Consider the following 12,783-nt stretch of genomic DNA (forward strand, 5'->3'; position numbering starts at 1 on the left):
TTCTGTAAGTTTTAAGGCTTTTGTATTCTTGTTTGGAATCCTGCCTTTTAACTCAATTGTCAAACACAGGAGCAACCAAGATGTTTTTAAATTTATGTTAAAAAAAAAAATTAACACACACTTCACTTTAGAAGACAATCTCATATGGCAAAATACTAAATAATTAATAAGAAATAACTTCAACTTGAATAATACCTAATTTGTCCTTTAAAACTTAAAGTGCTACTAACTGAGGCCAAAACCAGTGAAAAGGAGATTGTATGACGGACCTTTAAAAGTACAATAAAAGATTTTATTAATAGGTGCAGGTCAAAGTTCTAAAGATTAATTGGGAATAGTGAATGGTCAAATTATGTCTAAAATGGATTTAATTTGTTAAAGCTAATAATATTCTATAAATAGTTAATGAGAGGTAATGGACAGTATGGTAATGTGTGGTAATGTCAGCAGGTGTTTTTGTTTGATTGGTTAAAAGAGATTGTGCTAAGGTATAATGCAGCATAGGATAGTCCGTTTCCTTAAAATCTTTCCATATAGGTGATTTGCAGACTTGACATATTGCCTGTGTCTAGTAAAATACTATTGAATACACTGGAGAAAGAAATAGGATTGTCAAAGACTCCACAGAAATATCATAACACAACTGTATTTCCTCAGCTGTTTGTTACAGGAGTAAATGCAGCATTTAAAAGAAAATTTAATATATCCTTTCTTTTCTACCACAATTTTCTTCATTTTAATATCTCAGCTGTGGTTACTAGGTACGGTTATATGGGTTTAATTAAGCAAGACTATAATTCTAAAATAACACAAGCTGGTTGAGGACTATACCCCTCCCTCAACATTCCACATATCCATCAGTGAGCTGTTAGTAGTAGAACCAGCAGCAGTGGTGATGGTGGCAATCTGATGGATATGTGGAGAGACTTTTTCCAGCCTCAACGACCCAGTGAGACACAGGATGGCAGTAGCAGTAGTCACAGCCAGCAGCTGGACCACATGGTAAGTGATTACCTGGGGTGCATTGGTGCAAGTGACATTATGTACACAGACAACCCCATAGAATTTTGGGTTACAAGACTGGCTTTAAACCGCGAGCTAGCTCAGTGCACCCTGAAAGTGCTGTATTGTTCAACGGCTCCCAATTTACTGTCTGAGAGGGCTTTCAGTGCCACGTACAGGGTGTTCACAGACAAGAGGAGATTTCCAGCCCCCTACTGCCAATTCCATCTCTAATGCTCTCACCTCTGGTTTCTCCTTCTGTTCCCACTTTCTGCAAGAAACTTTACTGTTCTCGTATTTAATTACATAAACTGTTGTACATCGAGTCTAGACTTGCATAAATACAGCTAAAAATGTTTTTCTAAAAACAACATATCTTATTTTTAACCTTAAGGAAAAAAAACTTACTTAATTGTCAAAGGAGTTCAGGGACATTTGTGTCTTCCTGAAATTATAAAAATTCAAAAGCATTCTGTAGAGAGCTATTGACCTGCTAAGGCATGGGGGTACAGGATGCATAAGGCAAGGATTTCAGATGGATTAACCCAATTGCATCAAGCATTCTATAACTGGTAAACGTTTTTACCACTTCAGGGTATGAGACTTGTACGTGACCACAGTTGAGCCAGCTTTCTCTGACTTCTGTCTGTGAGAAAGCGCATTTTCACTTTAACTAAGCTGGCTTTAGAAAGCAACAACAACAGTTTGCTAAGTGGCATAATTTTATGTCGGGGCACACAGTGGAGCATTGATTGACCCTGCTGCCTCACAGTTTCTGTCATATTTTTGGCCATAATAACTGATGCACCATAGTTGACAGACACTTCCATAGCTCAATGGGACACATAAAAGACCAAGACACTATTAGAATCCACTCAAAACAAGTTAAGTTTCTCCTTCTCCAATGACTAATGCATTTTGCCAAGTTTCCAGAAATTTCTGAACATTTACATGTTTTTTCAAAACTTGAGGTCAAGTAAATAAATATGGTTCACTCATCACTAATGTTGAGCTATATCTTTTAAGACAAACATCTTTAGATTTAGGTACTGCTTAAACTTTCTACCCCTCTGTTTTCATCCTGGATATCTACAATTACATTGACCCAATCAATCAACCATTAAAAAACTGTGGTTTTGTTTTGAGTGCTAATTGGCCTTTGAACTAACCATAGTACTAAAGTGTTTTTTTTTTTTTGGTTTTTTTTTGTAATTCAGCTTAGATAATGGCATTTTATAAATAAAGAATAATGATAATAGATGGGAAAACAACACTCTTCAGCATATTTCACCAACATTCATCAAAATCTTAAAGACAAAATCAAGTAGAAACAAAACATAGAAACAGACTAAAGAGTAACCATACAAGAGAATAATTTTGTAATGCCCTTTTTATTAAAGGATAAAACAAACTTATAAAACATCTTGAAAGAAACAGAATAAGAGTAAAATCTAATACATACCTGTATAGAAGCAGAAGCTATCTGACCAGCTTGGTCAAAGTCCAGCGAAACAATCTGAGAAAAGCGGCTAGCATTTGAGTTCATCATTGTACAACAGTTTCCAAAAGCCTCCAAGATTGTGTAGACAGCCTGCCATTTCTCTGCTACAACAAAAATTTTAAAAAGTAATTATCTGGAGTGAGGGCACAGTAGGTACCAGTGAAATTTCCTTTAAAATATAAAGGAAGTTTAATTAACCACAATCAATGTGTCTGCTATATGCAATCAATTTGCAAAAAGTGGGTATAAAGCTGGAACCAAGGTTGTGTGTTTTTATTGTTAGATAGGTGAACGCTCTATGTGGTTGATAAAAATGCTATGCAAGTCTAGCTACTAAAGGAAATTGATCGAATTTAACAGGAACAATGAAGGCCCTTGTTCATACAGCATCTTATCAATCAGATGAGCTATCTCTATGATGAGCTGTCAGCATGTAGTGATCACAGGACATTTTATCTGTTAAAAGGAAAAACAACTCCGGAACAGTAATGGCCAACTAATTGACGGACTGTGCACTTCTCTCTAGTACACAAATTCACTAAAAACTGTTACAAGGTCTAAAAAGTAAGGTTTGAATTTTTTATATCAAGCTAGAAAGTTTGTCATGACTCTGTACTAATGAATACTCATAGTTTCCTGGGCTATGGAAATATTCATTTACAAGTAACTCATCATGAAAAGTCAATTGTTTATCCATTTTCAGGTAGAGTTGATCAGTATGTGATCATAAACTTTATTATCGCATTACAGGTGTGACAATGTGCAAATCACTTAATTTGCATGTGCACAAACTATAAAAAATATATAGAGTTATACAGTTTATCTGCATTTATATACTGCTATGGAAGTGTGGTTGCTAAATAAAACACCACATACAGAAAATGTGGTTTGTTTTGTTTGTTACAAATTATGAAAAGAAATTACTTTTTTCAGAATATTTACAAAAAAGAGTTCAGGTTGAAGTTTTGTTAGCCTGAATAAATCTATGCATACAGTATCAGTTATTTAATAAATTGTGTTAACTTTTTTTACATTGCCCATATTGCTGCAATAGTGACTCGAAAGACACAAGACACCTTCTGTTCTTTCAGTGTACTTGCACAAGGGGTGGATTAGTGAATAGGCTACCCTTGGGGTCTGGATTGAGTGCAGAACCCTGCCTTAGGAAAGAAAAACCAAAAAGTAATCAAATTCATTTTTTTAATGCCACATCTAAAACTGCTTAGGAAAAATGAAACTATCATTACTTAACAGATGTATCTTATAATGTTGGCATGGCTGGACTGCCCACTAGGACTAATGGGACAAACCCTGCTGCTCTCTCTTAGTGGACCACTGTTGAGCCACAAGCTACAAGTTAGAATGAGTGCAGGAATAAGAGTGAGAGAGACATGATGCAACGTGACTGGCACATGCTACATCCTCCTACCCTTGTAGCAGTCTGTACAATGAAATTCATTCTTGTATTTCTTTGAACAAATATGAAAAAATCTACATACAGTAAATTTATTAATCAGTGGCCGTAGTGGTGAAATGCAGGTTGAAAAATTAAGGAGATCAGGTATTAAAAAGAAGAGTTCTTTGATTTTATTTTTAATGGTCATCAGTGAAATTTTCTAGGAATACCACCCAGCCCTTTTCATTCATAAGGTATTCTATAATATCAGACTACTGTAGGAAACACTTAAATAGGAAACGTCATTGGTACCCTAAACCTTTATGGTTTTCTCCTAAACCTTTCTGGTTTTCTTGAAAGGTAGGTAGGAAGGAAGGAAGGGATGAAGAATGGATGAATGTATGCACTGCACTTCATTGAGAAGATTTCTGCCACAGTAACAGTAAATGTAAGTAATAATACATCCAGCAGATTTCATACACAAACTCTAATTATCTCTAGTCTTTGTCACTCTTAAACACATGAGCCATCTCTTCCAAACAAGTTAAGATTATAACTGGTTTAGAGTTAAGCACAAATGACAATATTCTGTCACAAAATGCACCACCCAGACAGCACAAGCACAAAACTTTTATCATGTATGCTCCATCTTGACTAGCTGGTCATCAGGTGCACTGTTGTCTGTTTTCTTGTCTCTTGTCTACTTTCTCATTTCTCTAACTGCAGCAGTGATACAAATTGGGAAATCTGTCTGCTTCTATAGGAGGTGTCCCATTCCTCTCAGCATTTAAATATACAATTAAAACTCATTATGTAAGTCAAGCATTAACTGATTAAAGATGCTGTTCACATGGCAACTCTGCTTGTTAGTCATTTGCACAAAAATGCAAATATGAACATCACAAAAATAAACTGTTACTCTCTTTTCTTTCGTTTCTCAATATCCTGCAGTTGCTGCTACTTTCTATATTGACAAGCTGCTACTCCTGCTCATAACTATAGGAGGTGACACCAGAAACATAGGGGAAATTTGGAATCCAAGGAATAAGTAGAATAAGGTAGAATGCCCAAAGGACTGGGCGGCAAGTTGCCATTAGTCATCAGAACTGATACGTCCGATTCCTACTGCTTATGTATTGTGAGAACAACTTAAGTCAACATATCCATTTTACTAGGAGTTAATGCATAAGAGAGAAGTTAAGCCGTAGCAAACAATGCACAGATCTAGGAGCGTTAAACACATTTCCTAAACAGTAAAAATGCAGCTACACAGATGTGTGGATCAAGCATTTACCACAGCAGAATTGTGCAGGACAAGAAACTACTTGATATGAGATGCAAACCTATAAAATGACTTTTACTTAATTTTATTACTGGGGTGTGAGAGTGGGAACAATATGTTGCCAGGATGATTATGTCAAAAAACCACTCAATCTTGTTGACCATTCTAAACTTTGAAGTTTTCCAGACTTTGTTCATTTTCATAGTTTATGTTATAACCTTTAACTCACATACTAACAACAACAGATATACATCAATACTTTTGTTTATGAAACTCAACAAGTATGAAATTTAAAGCATGATTCTTTTGGACCAAATTGGCAAGCTTTATTGAATTGGTAATTTATCCAAACAAGGAAAACAGAAATTTTTACATTGATTCTGTTTAGTTTTTATTTTCCTTGTATAGTGAGATTATGAAAGTAAATGTTGTAAGCATGTGTATTTTATTTCACTGTATCATACTTGCAAATTTGAGTATGCATTCTAACCCCACACACGGTGAATAGCTCTACACAAGAATAAACCAAATTGAACTAAATTGCATTAAAATGTGTCAGGAAATTCATCCGTGTTTTGTATTTCAACATACTCATTAATTGTTAATTTTTTGTGATTGCAGTATAATGAATCCCATGTTCTGATGGATGTGCTTAAATGAAGACTATCTTCCCTATATACTTTAGTAATATATATTAAACCTTGGAAAAAATGTCACTTGGGACATTTTCTATTCACTATGGAAAACTTTAAGTTAAAAAAGCTTGATTTAATACAACCTGATTTCAAATATGTTCTTGCCTTAAGCAATCTTGTCAGTTCTATTTGATATGTATGTGAAAACCACAAGTTATCTTGCCTTAGGCAATCTCATCTATTTTACTTTTTCACAAATCACTTAACCTGCAGAACACCTCACCTACAACAACTTGTTGTTGTGCATATCAGATAAAAATAATAAAAATATCTGATAAAAAATATCAGGGGTACATGTCACCCCACTATTTTACAATGAACCTGAGATTATGCAGGTGTCACTTACCTGAGAAGATCTTGCCAGTGCTGCCTGCAATGGATACCAAGTACTGTAGTAAATGCTGGCAGTTTGTAGTCTTCCCACTACCACTTTTTCCAAGAAGTAAGATGGACTGATCTTGCCGGGTTGTCAGGACATTACGGTATGCAGCCTGTGCAACAGAATAAATGTGTGGAGAAGAATCTTCCCGGCGACACCCTTTGAACATATGCATCACCTAAAAATGAACAAACAACAACAAAAACACCAAACATTAACTTCATTATTAATACCTCAGTTCTTAGCAGAAAATTAAATTTGGTAATCTGTAGAAGCATAATCCTTCAGATAAGTATGCTTATGTATTAGATAGATAGATAATATGGTATTTCTGTTTATTCATTTTTTTTTTTTTTTTTTTTTACATATCTTCAAAATATATCTTGTAATGTTGATCACAGTATGAGAGTATATAGCTTTCTTTACACAGTTATGTTAGTAGATGATGTATTCCCTTCCATTTAGGCAATATTTCATATACTTCGTGTAACAATACTAATTAATCTTGTTGACTTTACTGTAGGCTAAAACTTAGATATTTAATATATACTAATTTTTCATATGAATATTCAAGTATATTTAAACATAGGTAACAAAATCAAGTAGCTAAGTTTTATTTGTCTCCTTGGGGTGCATCTATAAAACAAGAAATGCTTATCATTTGTGCAGTGTTACTTAAAACAAACATGAACAATCTATATTGCTTTCAAACAAATCTGACAGTTGAAAACATAGCCCTTTACAAAAACTGTATTCAGAACACATAAATTGACATAATTAAAGAGAAAGTGGCCTTTTAAGAGTGCATTGCCTTTTTCCGTTTGTAATGCACTTAAACCCACACAAAATCACATATGGTTGTTCAAATACATTATACACAGTTAAAATATGTTATTTTCTTACTCTATTTCAATTTTATACAATTTTATACATTGATGCAATGTAAGTCTTCAAATATTTTACAAATATTTGAAATACATCAAATTAATAAATGTTGCATTGGGATGAATCTTAAATACATCCATTATAATTATTTCTTTTAGAAGACAAATTTATTCAAAACCTAACAAAAAAAAACATCATGTAGACTATACCTAAAGCTAGTTCCTTTACAGCTGCATCAAAAATATAATGAAGATGACCTGAATATTTATTTTCTCATTATGCCACTTTGTTTTAGGTAATGTGTATAAAGTCAGCATGCAACTAAGCCACAGACTTAGTAGCTAAAATAAAAATTGGTATCACTGAACATACAGGTGCTGGTCATAAAATTAGAATATCATGACAAAGTTGATTTCAGTAATTCCATTCAAAAAGTGAAACTTGTATATTAGATTCATTCATTACACACAGACTGATGTTTAATCAAATGTTTATTTCTTTTAATTTTGATGATTATAACTGACAACTAATGAAAGTCCCAAATTCAGTATCTCGGAAAATTAGAATATTGTGAAAAGGTTCAATATTGAAGACACCTGGTGCCACACTCTAATCAGCTAATTAACTCAAAACACCTGCAAAAGCCTTTAAATGGTCTCTCAGTCTAGTTCTGTAGGCTACACAATCATGGGGAAGACTGCTGACTTGACAGTTGTCCAAAAGACGACCATTGACACCTTGCACAAGGAGGGCAAGACACAAAAGGTCATTGCTAAAGAGGCTGGCTGTTCACAGAGCTCTGTGTCCAAGCACATTAATAAAGAGGCGAAGGGAAGGACAAGATGTGGTAGAAAAAAGTGTACAAGCAATAGGGATAACCGCACCCTGGAGAGGATTGTGAAACAAAACTCATTCAAAAATGTGGGGGAGATTCACAAAGAGTGGACTGCAGCTGGAGTCAATGCTGCAAGAACCACCACGCACAGATGTATGCAAGACATGGGTTTCAGCTGTCGCATTCCTTGTGTCAAGCCACTCTTGAACAAGAGGCAGCATCAGAAGCGTCTCGCCTGGGCTAAAGACAAAAAGGACTGCACTGCTGCTGCATTTCCTTTGGAAATCAAGGTCCCAGAGTCTGGAGGAAGAGAGGAGAGGCACAGAATCCACGTTGCGTGAGGTCCAATGTAAAGTTTCCACAGTCAGTGATGGTTTGGGGTGCCATGTCATCTGCTGGTGTTGGTCCATTGTGTTTTCTGAGGTCCAAGGTCAACGCAGCCGTCTACCAGGAAGTTTTAGAGCACTTCATGCTTCCTGCTGCTGACGAACTTTATGGAGATGCAGATTTCATTTTCCAACAGGACCTGGCACCTGCACACAGTGCCAAAGCTACCAGTACCTGGTTTAAAGACCATGGTATCCCTGTTCTTGATTGGCCAGCAAACTCGCCTGACCTTAACCCCATCCATATTACTAACTGAGAATGGTAAACCGGATATGGACGCAGGGACCTGCCCGTGGACGCTGAAGACATAGTGCGCAGGCGCCACACAAAGCCCCCCTCCCCAGAGTGAAACGGGAGAGATTACAAACGTGCGCAGGCGCCACACAAAGCCCCCCGCCCCAGAGCGAAACAGGAGAGACTACGAACCGTCTGACATGCCGCAAGCAGGATAAAGTGAGGTCAGAAATAAAAGACAGAATAGGAGACAGAGTAGGAAACAAAGTAAAACGTCATAAAGAGGTTAAAGAACGGGGCCAAACACATGGAGAGCAGGTTACAGATGATGAAAACTGGAATGCAACAGCTTCAAAAAAACCTAGGCACGAAACACATGCACAGCGAGATACAGAATATAAAAGCAGAAAAAACGACAGTTAAACGTCCACACCACACAGCGGAGGCAGACCCGGAAGGTGCAGGCGCCTACATCGCGTGGGAGAGTACGAAAGGCAAAGGCGCCTACACAGCATGGTAAAACCCGACATAATACGGAAGGCGCAGGCATTGCCGCCATATTGTGAGTGGTACTACTGCGTAGTGAAGGCGCAGGCATCACAGCCATGTTGTGCGTGGCACTACTGCGGAGTGAAGTTAGGAATAATGTGCTGCTTGGGATCGTACAAAACACCGAACGCGACCCACCGTCTGAAACTGCGGAGGCAAAGCAGGCACGGGTTCAAACCGAACGAGCTTGAGTGACAGATATACGCCTACAACGCGCGTCTCAAACCGCAGAAGCAGGGCAAGCACGGATTCAAAACAACGCAAGCTCCCACAACGCGCTTCTGAAACTACGGCTGCCCAGCGGGCACGGGTTCAAAACGCCGGGGGTAGGTGAGCGAAGCGAGCAGGGGGCGAAGCCCCCTTGTAGACAATCTATGGGGTATTGTGAAGAGGAAGATGCAATACACCAGACCCAACAATTCAGAAGAGCTGAAGGCCACTATCAGAGCAACATACATAGGCTCTCATAACACCTGAGCAGTGCCACAGACTGATCGACTCCATGCCACGCGGCATTGCTGCAGTAATCCAGGCCAAAGGAGCCCCAACTAAATATTGAGTGCTGTACATGCTCATACTTTTCATGTTCATACCTTTCAGTTGGCCAACATTTTTAAAGATCCTTTTTTTGCATTGATATTCTAAGTTTCCAAGATACTGAATTTGGGACTTTCATTAGTTGTCAGTTATAATCATCAACATTAAAAGAAATAAACATTTGAAATACATCCGTCTGTGTGTAATGAATGAATCTAATATACAAGTTTCACTTTTTGAATGGAATTACTGAAATAAATCAACTTTGTCATGATATTCTAATTTTATGACCAGCACCTGTACTCTTTAAAGTTGTGAGTTTAAGGGTATTATAACAACAAAAGGAAAAATCAGAAAAACAGCAGTCACCATTCACTGCCTTTAAAGGTAACTGAGGCCATCTTTTGCTTGCTGCAACCTCAACTTCAACAGCTAGGTGTCGAGGATCTCTGGTTTAAAACTGAACCAGAATTAGACCAGGAACAGAATGATACGGATAGAATGTCAGTGAAATATTTAAAAATCAGTTTTTAACACAACTATACATCCAAGAGCTAAGCAGTCACTAACAAAAATCTGCCCTTAAATATGTTAAGGAGTGTTTTTAAGAAGCAAAAAGTGATATGTTTAACTAATGATGACACAAGTTAACTAATCAAAAATATGAGAAGACTGATCCCAAATGAGATGTGCAAAGACATATCTGTAAAATGCTACTCCATAATGAGTCTGGAGAATACGATTCCAAAAATCTGTACAAAGTAAAACAAGCTGTCGTTCTTTTACACTTGGATATCAAGGTTTTTGCCTTTAAATAAGAATTTTGTAAATACTTTCAAATTTTATTTATATGTGATATTACAGCTGATGTCAGAAGTTTACATACACTTAGGTAGATTTATTTTAAAATCACTTTAGAACCCCTCCACAGATTTTATACTAGCAAACCATTAATTGGGCACATTGTTTAAAACACCTACTTTGTGCAGGGCAAAAGGAATATTTTCCAACAATATTCACAGACAGATAATTTCACATTTTATTGACTATATCATAAATCCAGTGGGTCACAAATTTACATACACATTATTAACGGTACCTTCAAACAGCTTGGAAAATTCCAGAAAATGTCAAGCCTTTAGGCAATTAGACAATTAGCTTCTGATAGCCAATTAGCCTAATCGGAGTCAACATGTACATTTATGTTAAGGCCTACCATCAAACCCACTGAAATCTGGTTCATCCTTGGGAACAATTTCCAAATGCCTGAAGATACAGTGTTCATCTGTACAAACAATAAGTATAAACACTATGGGACCACACATTCGTGATACCGCTCATGAAGGAGATGCATTGTGTCTTCTAGAGAAGAACGTAGTTTGGCACGATATGTGTAAATCAATCCCAGAAAAACAGTAAAGGACCTTGTGAAGATGCTGAAGGAAACATATAGAGAAGTATGTATATCCACAATAAAATGAGTCCTATACTGACATAATGTGAAGTCTGTTCAGCAAGGAAGATGCCACTGCTCCAAACCCATCATAAAAAAGCCAGACTGCAGTTTACAATGGCACATGGGGACAAAGATCTTACTTTCTGGAGAAATGTCCTCTGGTCTGATGAATCCAAGATTGAACTGTATGGCCATAATGACCATCACTATGTTTGGAGCAAAAAAGGTGAGGATTGCAAGCCAAAGAACACCATCCCAACAGTCAAACATGGGGTGGGAGCATCATGTTGTGTGTGTGCTTTGTTGCAGGAGGTACTGGTGCACTTAAAAGAATAGACTGCATCATGAAAAAGGAAAATTAGGTAGATATGCCTGCAGCAACGTCTCCAGAGCTCAGCAAGGAAGTTGAAGCTCAGTCGCAAATGGTTTTTCCAAATGGACAATGACCCCAAGCACATCTCCAAAGTTATGGCAACATGGCTTAAGGACAACAAGGTCAAGGTATTGGAGTGGCCATCACAAAGCCCTCCGAGCAAGAAGACCTACAAACCTGTTCCAGTTACACCAGTTCTGTCTAGAGGAATGGGCCAAAATTCCAGCATCTTATTATAAGAAGCTCGTGGAAGGCTATCCAAATCTTTGGCTCAAGTTAAACAATTTAAAGGCAATGCCCCACATATCAACAAAGTGTATGTAACCCCACTGGAATTGTGTGATATAGTCAAAAGAAAAAGTGAAATGCTCTGCCTGTGAACATCGTTGGAAAAATTATTTTTACCCTGCACAAATTACATGTATGATAATGATGTGCCAAATTTATAATTTGTTAGTATAAGATCTGTGGAGGGGTAATTTCCGACTTCAACTGTATATCTGATAGCTCTACTTTATACTAAGAAATGCATTTAACAATATCCAATTAAATAATGTAGCTAAAGCTATATTTTAAAGGATTGTCCTCTACCTAAAAAAGGGGGTATTATCATGATTTTGGAGGTTTTACTAACACTTAACTAGAATAAAGCAAAACTGTGGCTTTTTCCCTGGTATCTTTCATGAACACTGACATATACTGGGCATCACACTATACAACTTTTTCAACAGTTTTCAGATACAGAATTCATTTTCATAACCCTATGAAAATCACAAGTCCAGGGCAGTGTGTGTGAGAGTTCACCTAATGAGCACTCATCCAGATGTGCAATATACATAATACACACAAAAAATGAGTAGCAAGAACAGCTGCATGAACAGAAGGAAAGCACGTTTTGAAATGAGGAAAGGTTTACTGAACTTTGGAGCTAGAACAGATGTCTCCTAATTCAATAATAGAAGGGTTGTAATTGAGACTAAACTCAACACCCTAGGTAAGCACTTGTTTAGTTACTTGGTTTAATATGGAAATTCACATTATTTAGAAGCCAAAAAGTAGTGAGCTCATGAGACTTTTGCAGTGTAAGAAGACTTGGAAATGTGGTGAAGAATCATGATGAAATCTATCTCCCTCTGTTATTCCTGGATATAAAGGTTTAACACTGAGGCAAAGAGACTCAGCAACTGCAGTCATTAAATTTCACGCTGTCCAACTAGAAGATATGTTGTGTGGTATGTTGTGGCAGGCCTGAAAATCCTGTCTATACACTGT

The 12,783-nt window shown here is 37.0% G+C and overlaps 1 protein-coding gene across 19 annotated transcripts in view; it reads right to left on the bottom strand.

Moving 5' to 3' along the window:
• myo18ab (myosin XVIIIA b) overlaps positions 1 to 12,783 on the bottom strand; it is a 336,877-nt gene that overhangs the window by 124,071 nt on the left and 200,023 nt on the right. For all 19 annotated transcript variants that reach the window (XM_051931142.1, XM_051931141.1, XM_051931146.1 and 16 more), the window contains 2 exons: positions 6,223 to 6,433; positions 2,465 to 2,607 (listed from right to left, as the gene is read on the bottom strand). In XM_051931142.1, the coding sequence (XP_051787102.1) occupies positions 2,465 to 2,607; positions 6,223 to 6,433 (354 nt within the window). The remainder of the gene's footprint in view (positions 1 to 2,464; positions 2,608 to 6,222; positions 6,434 to 12,783) is intronic.

This window comes from Erpetoichthys calabaricus, chromosome 8 (assembly GCF_900747795.2).
Source record: "Erpetoichthys calabaricus chromosome 8, fErpCal1.3, whole genome shotgun sequence".
In the NCBI taxonomy this organism is placed as follows: domain Eukaryota; kingdom Metazoa; phylum Chordata; class Cladistia; order Polypteriformes; family Polypteridae; genus Erpetoichthys; species Erpetoichthys calabaricus.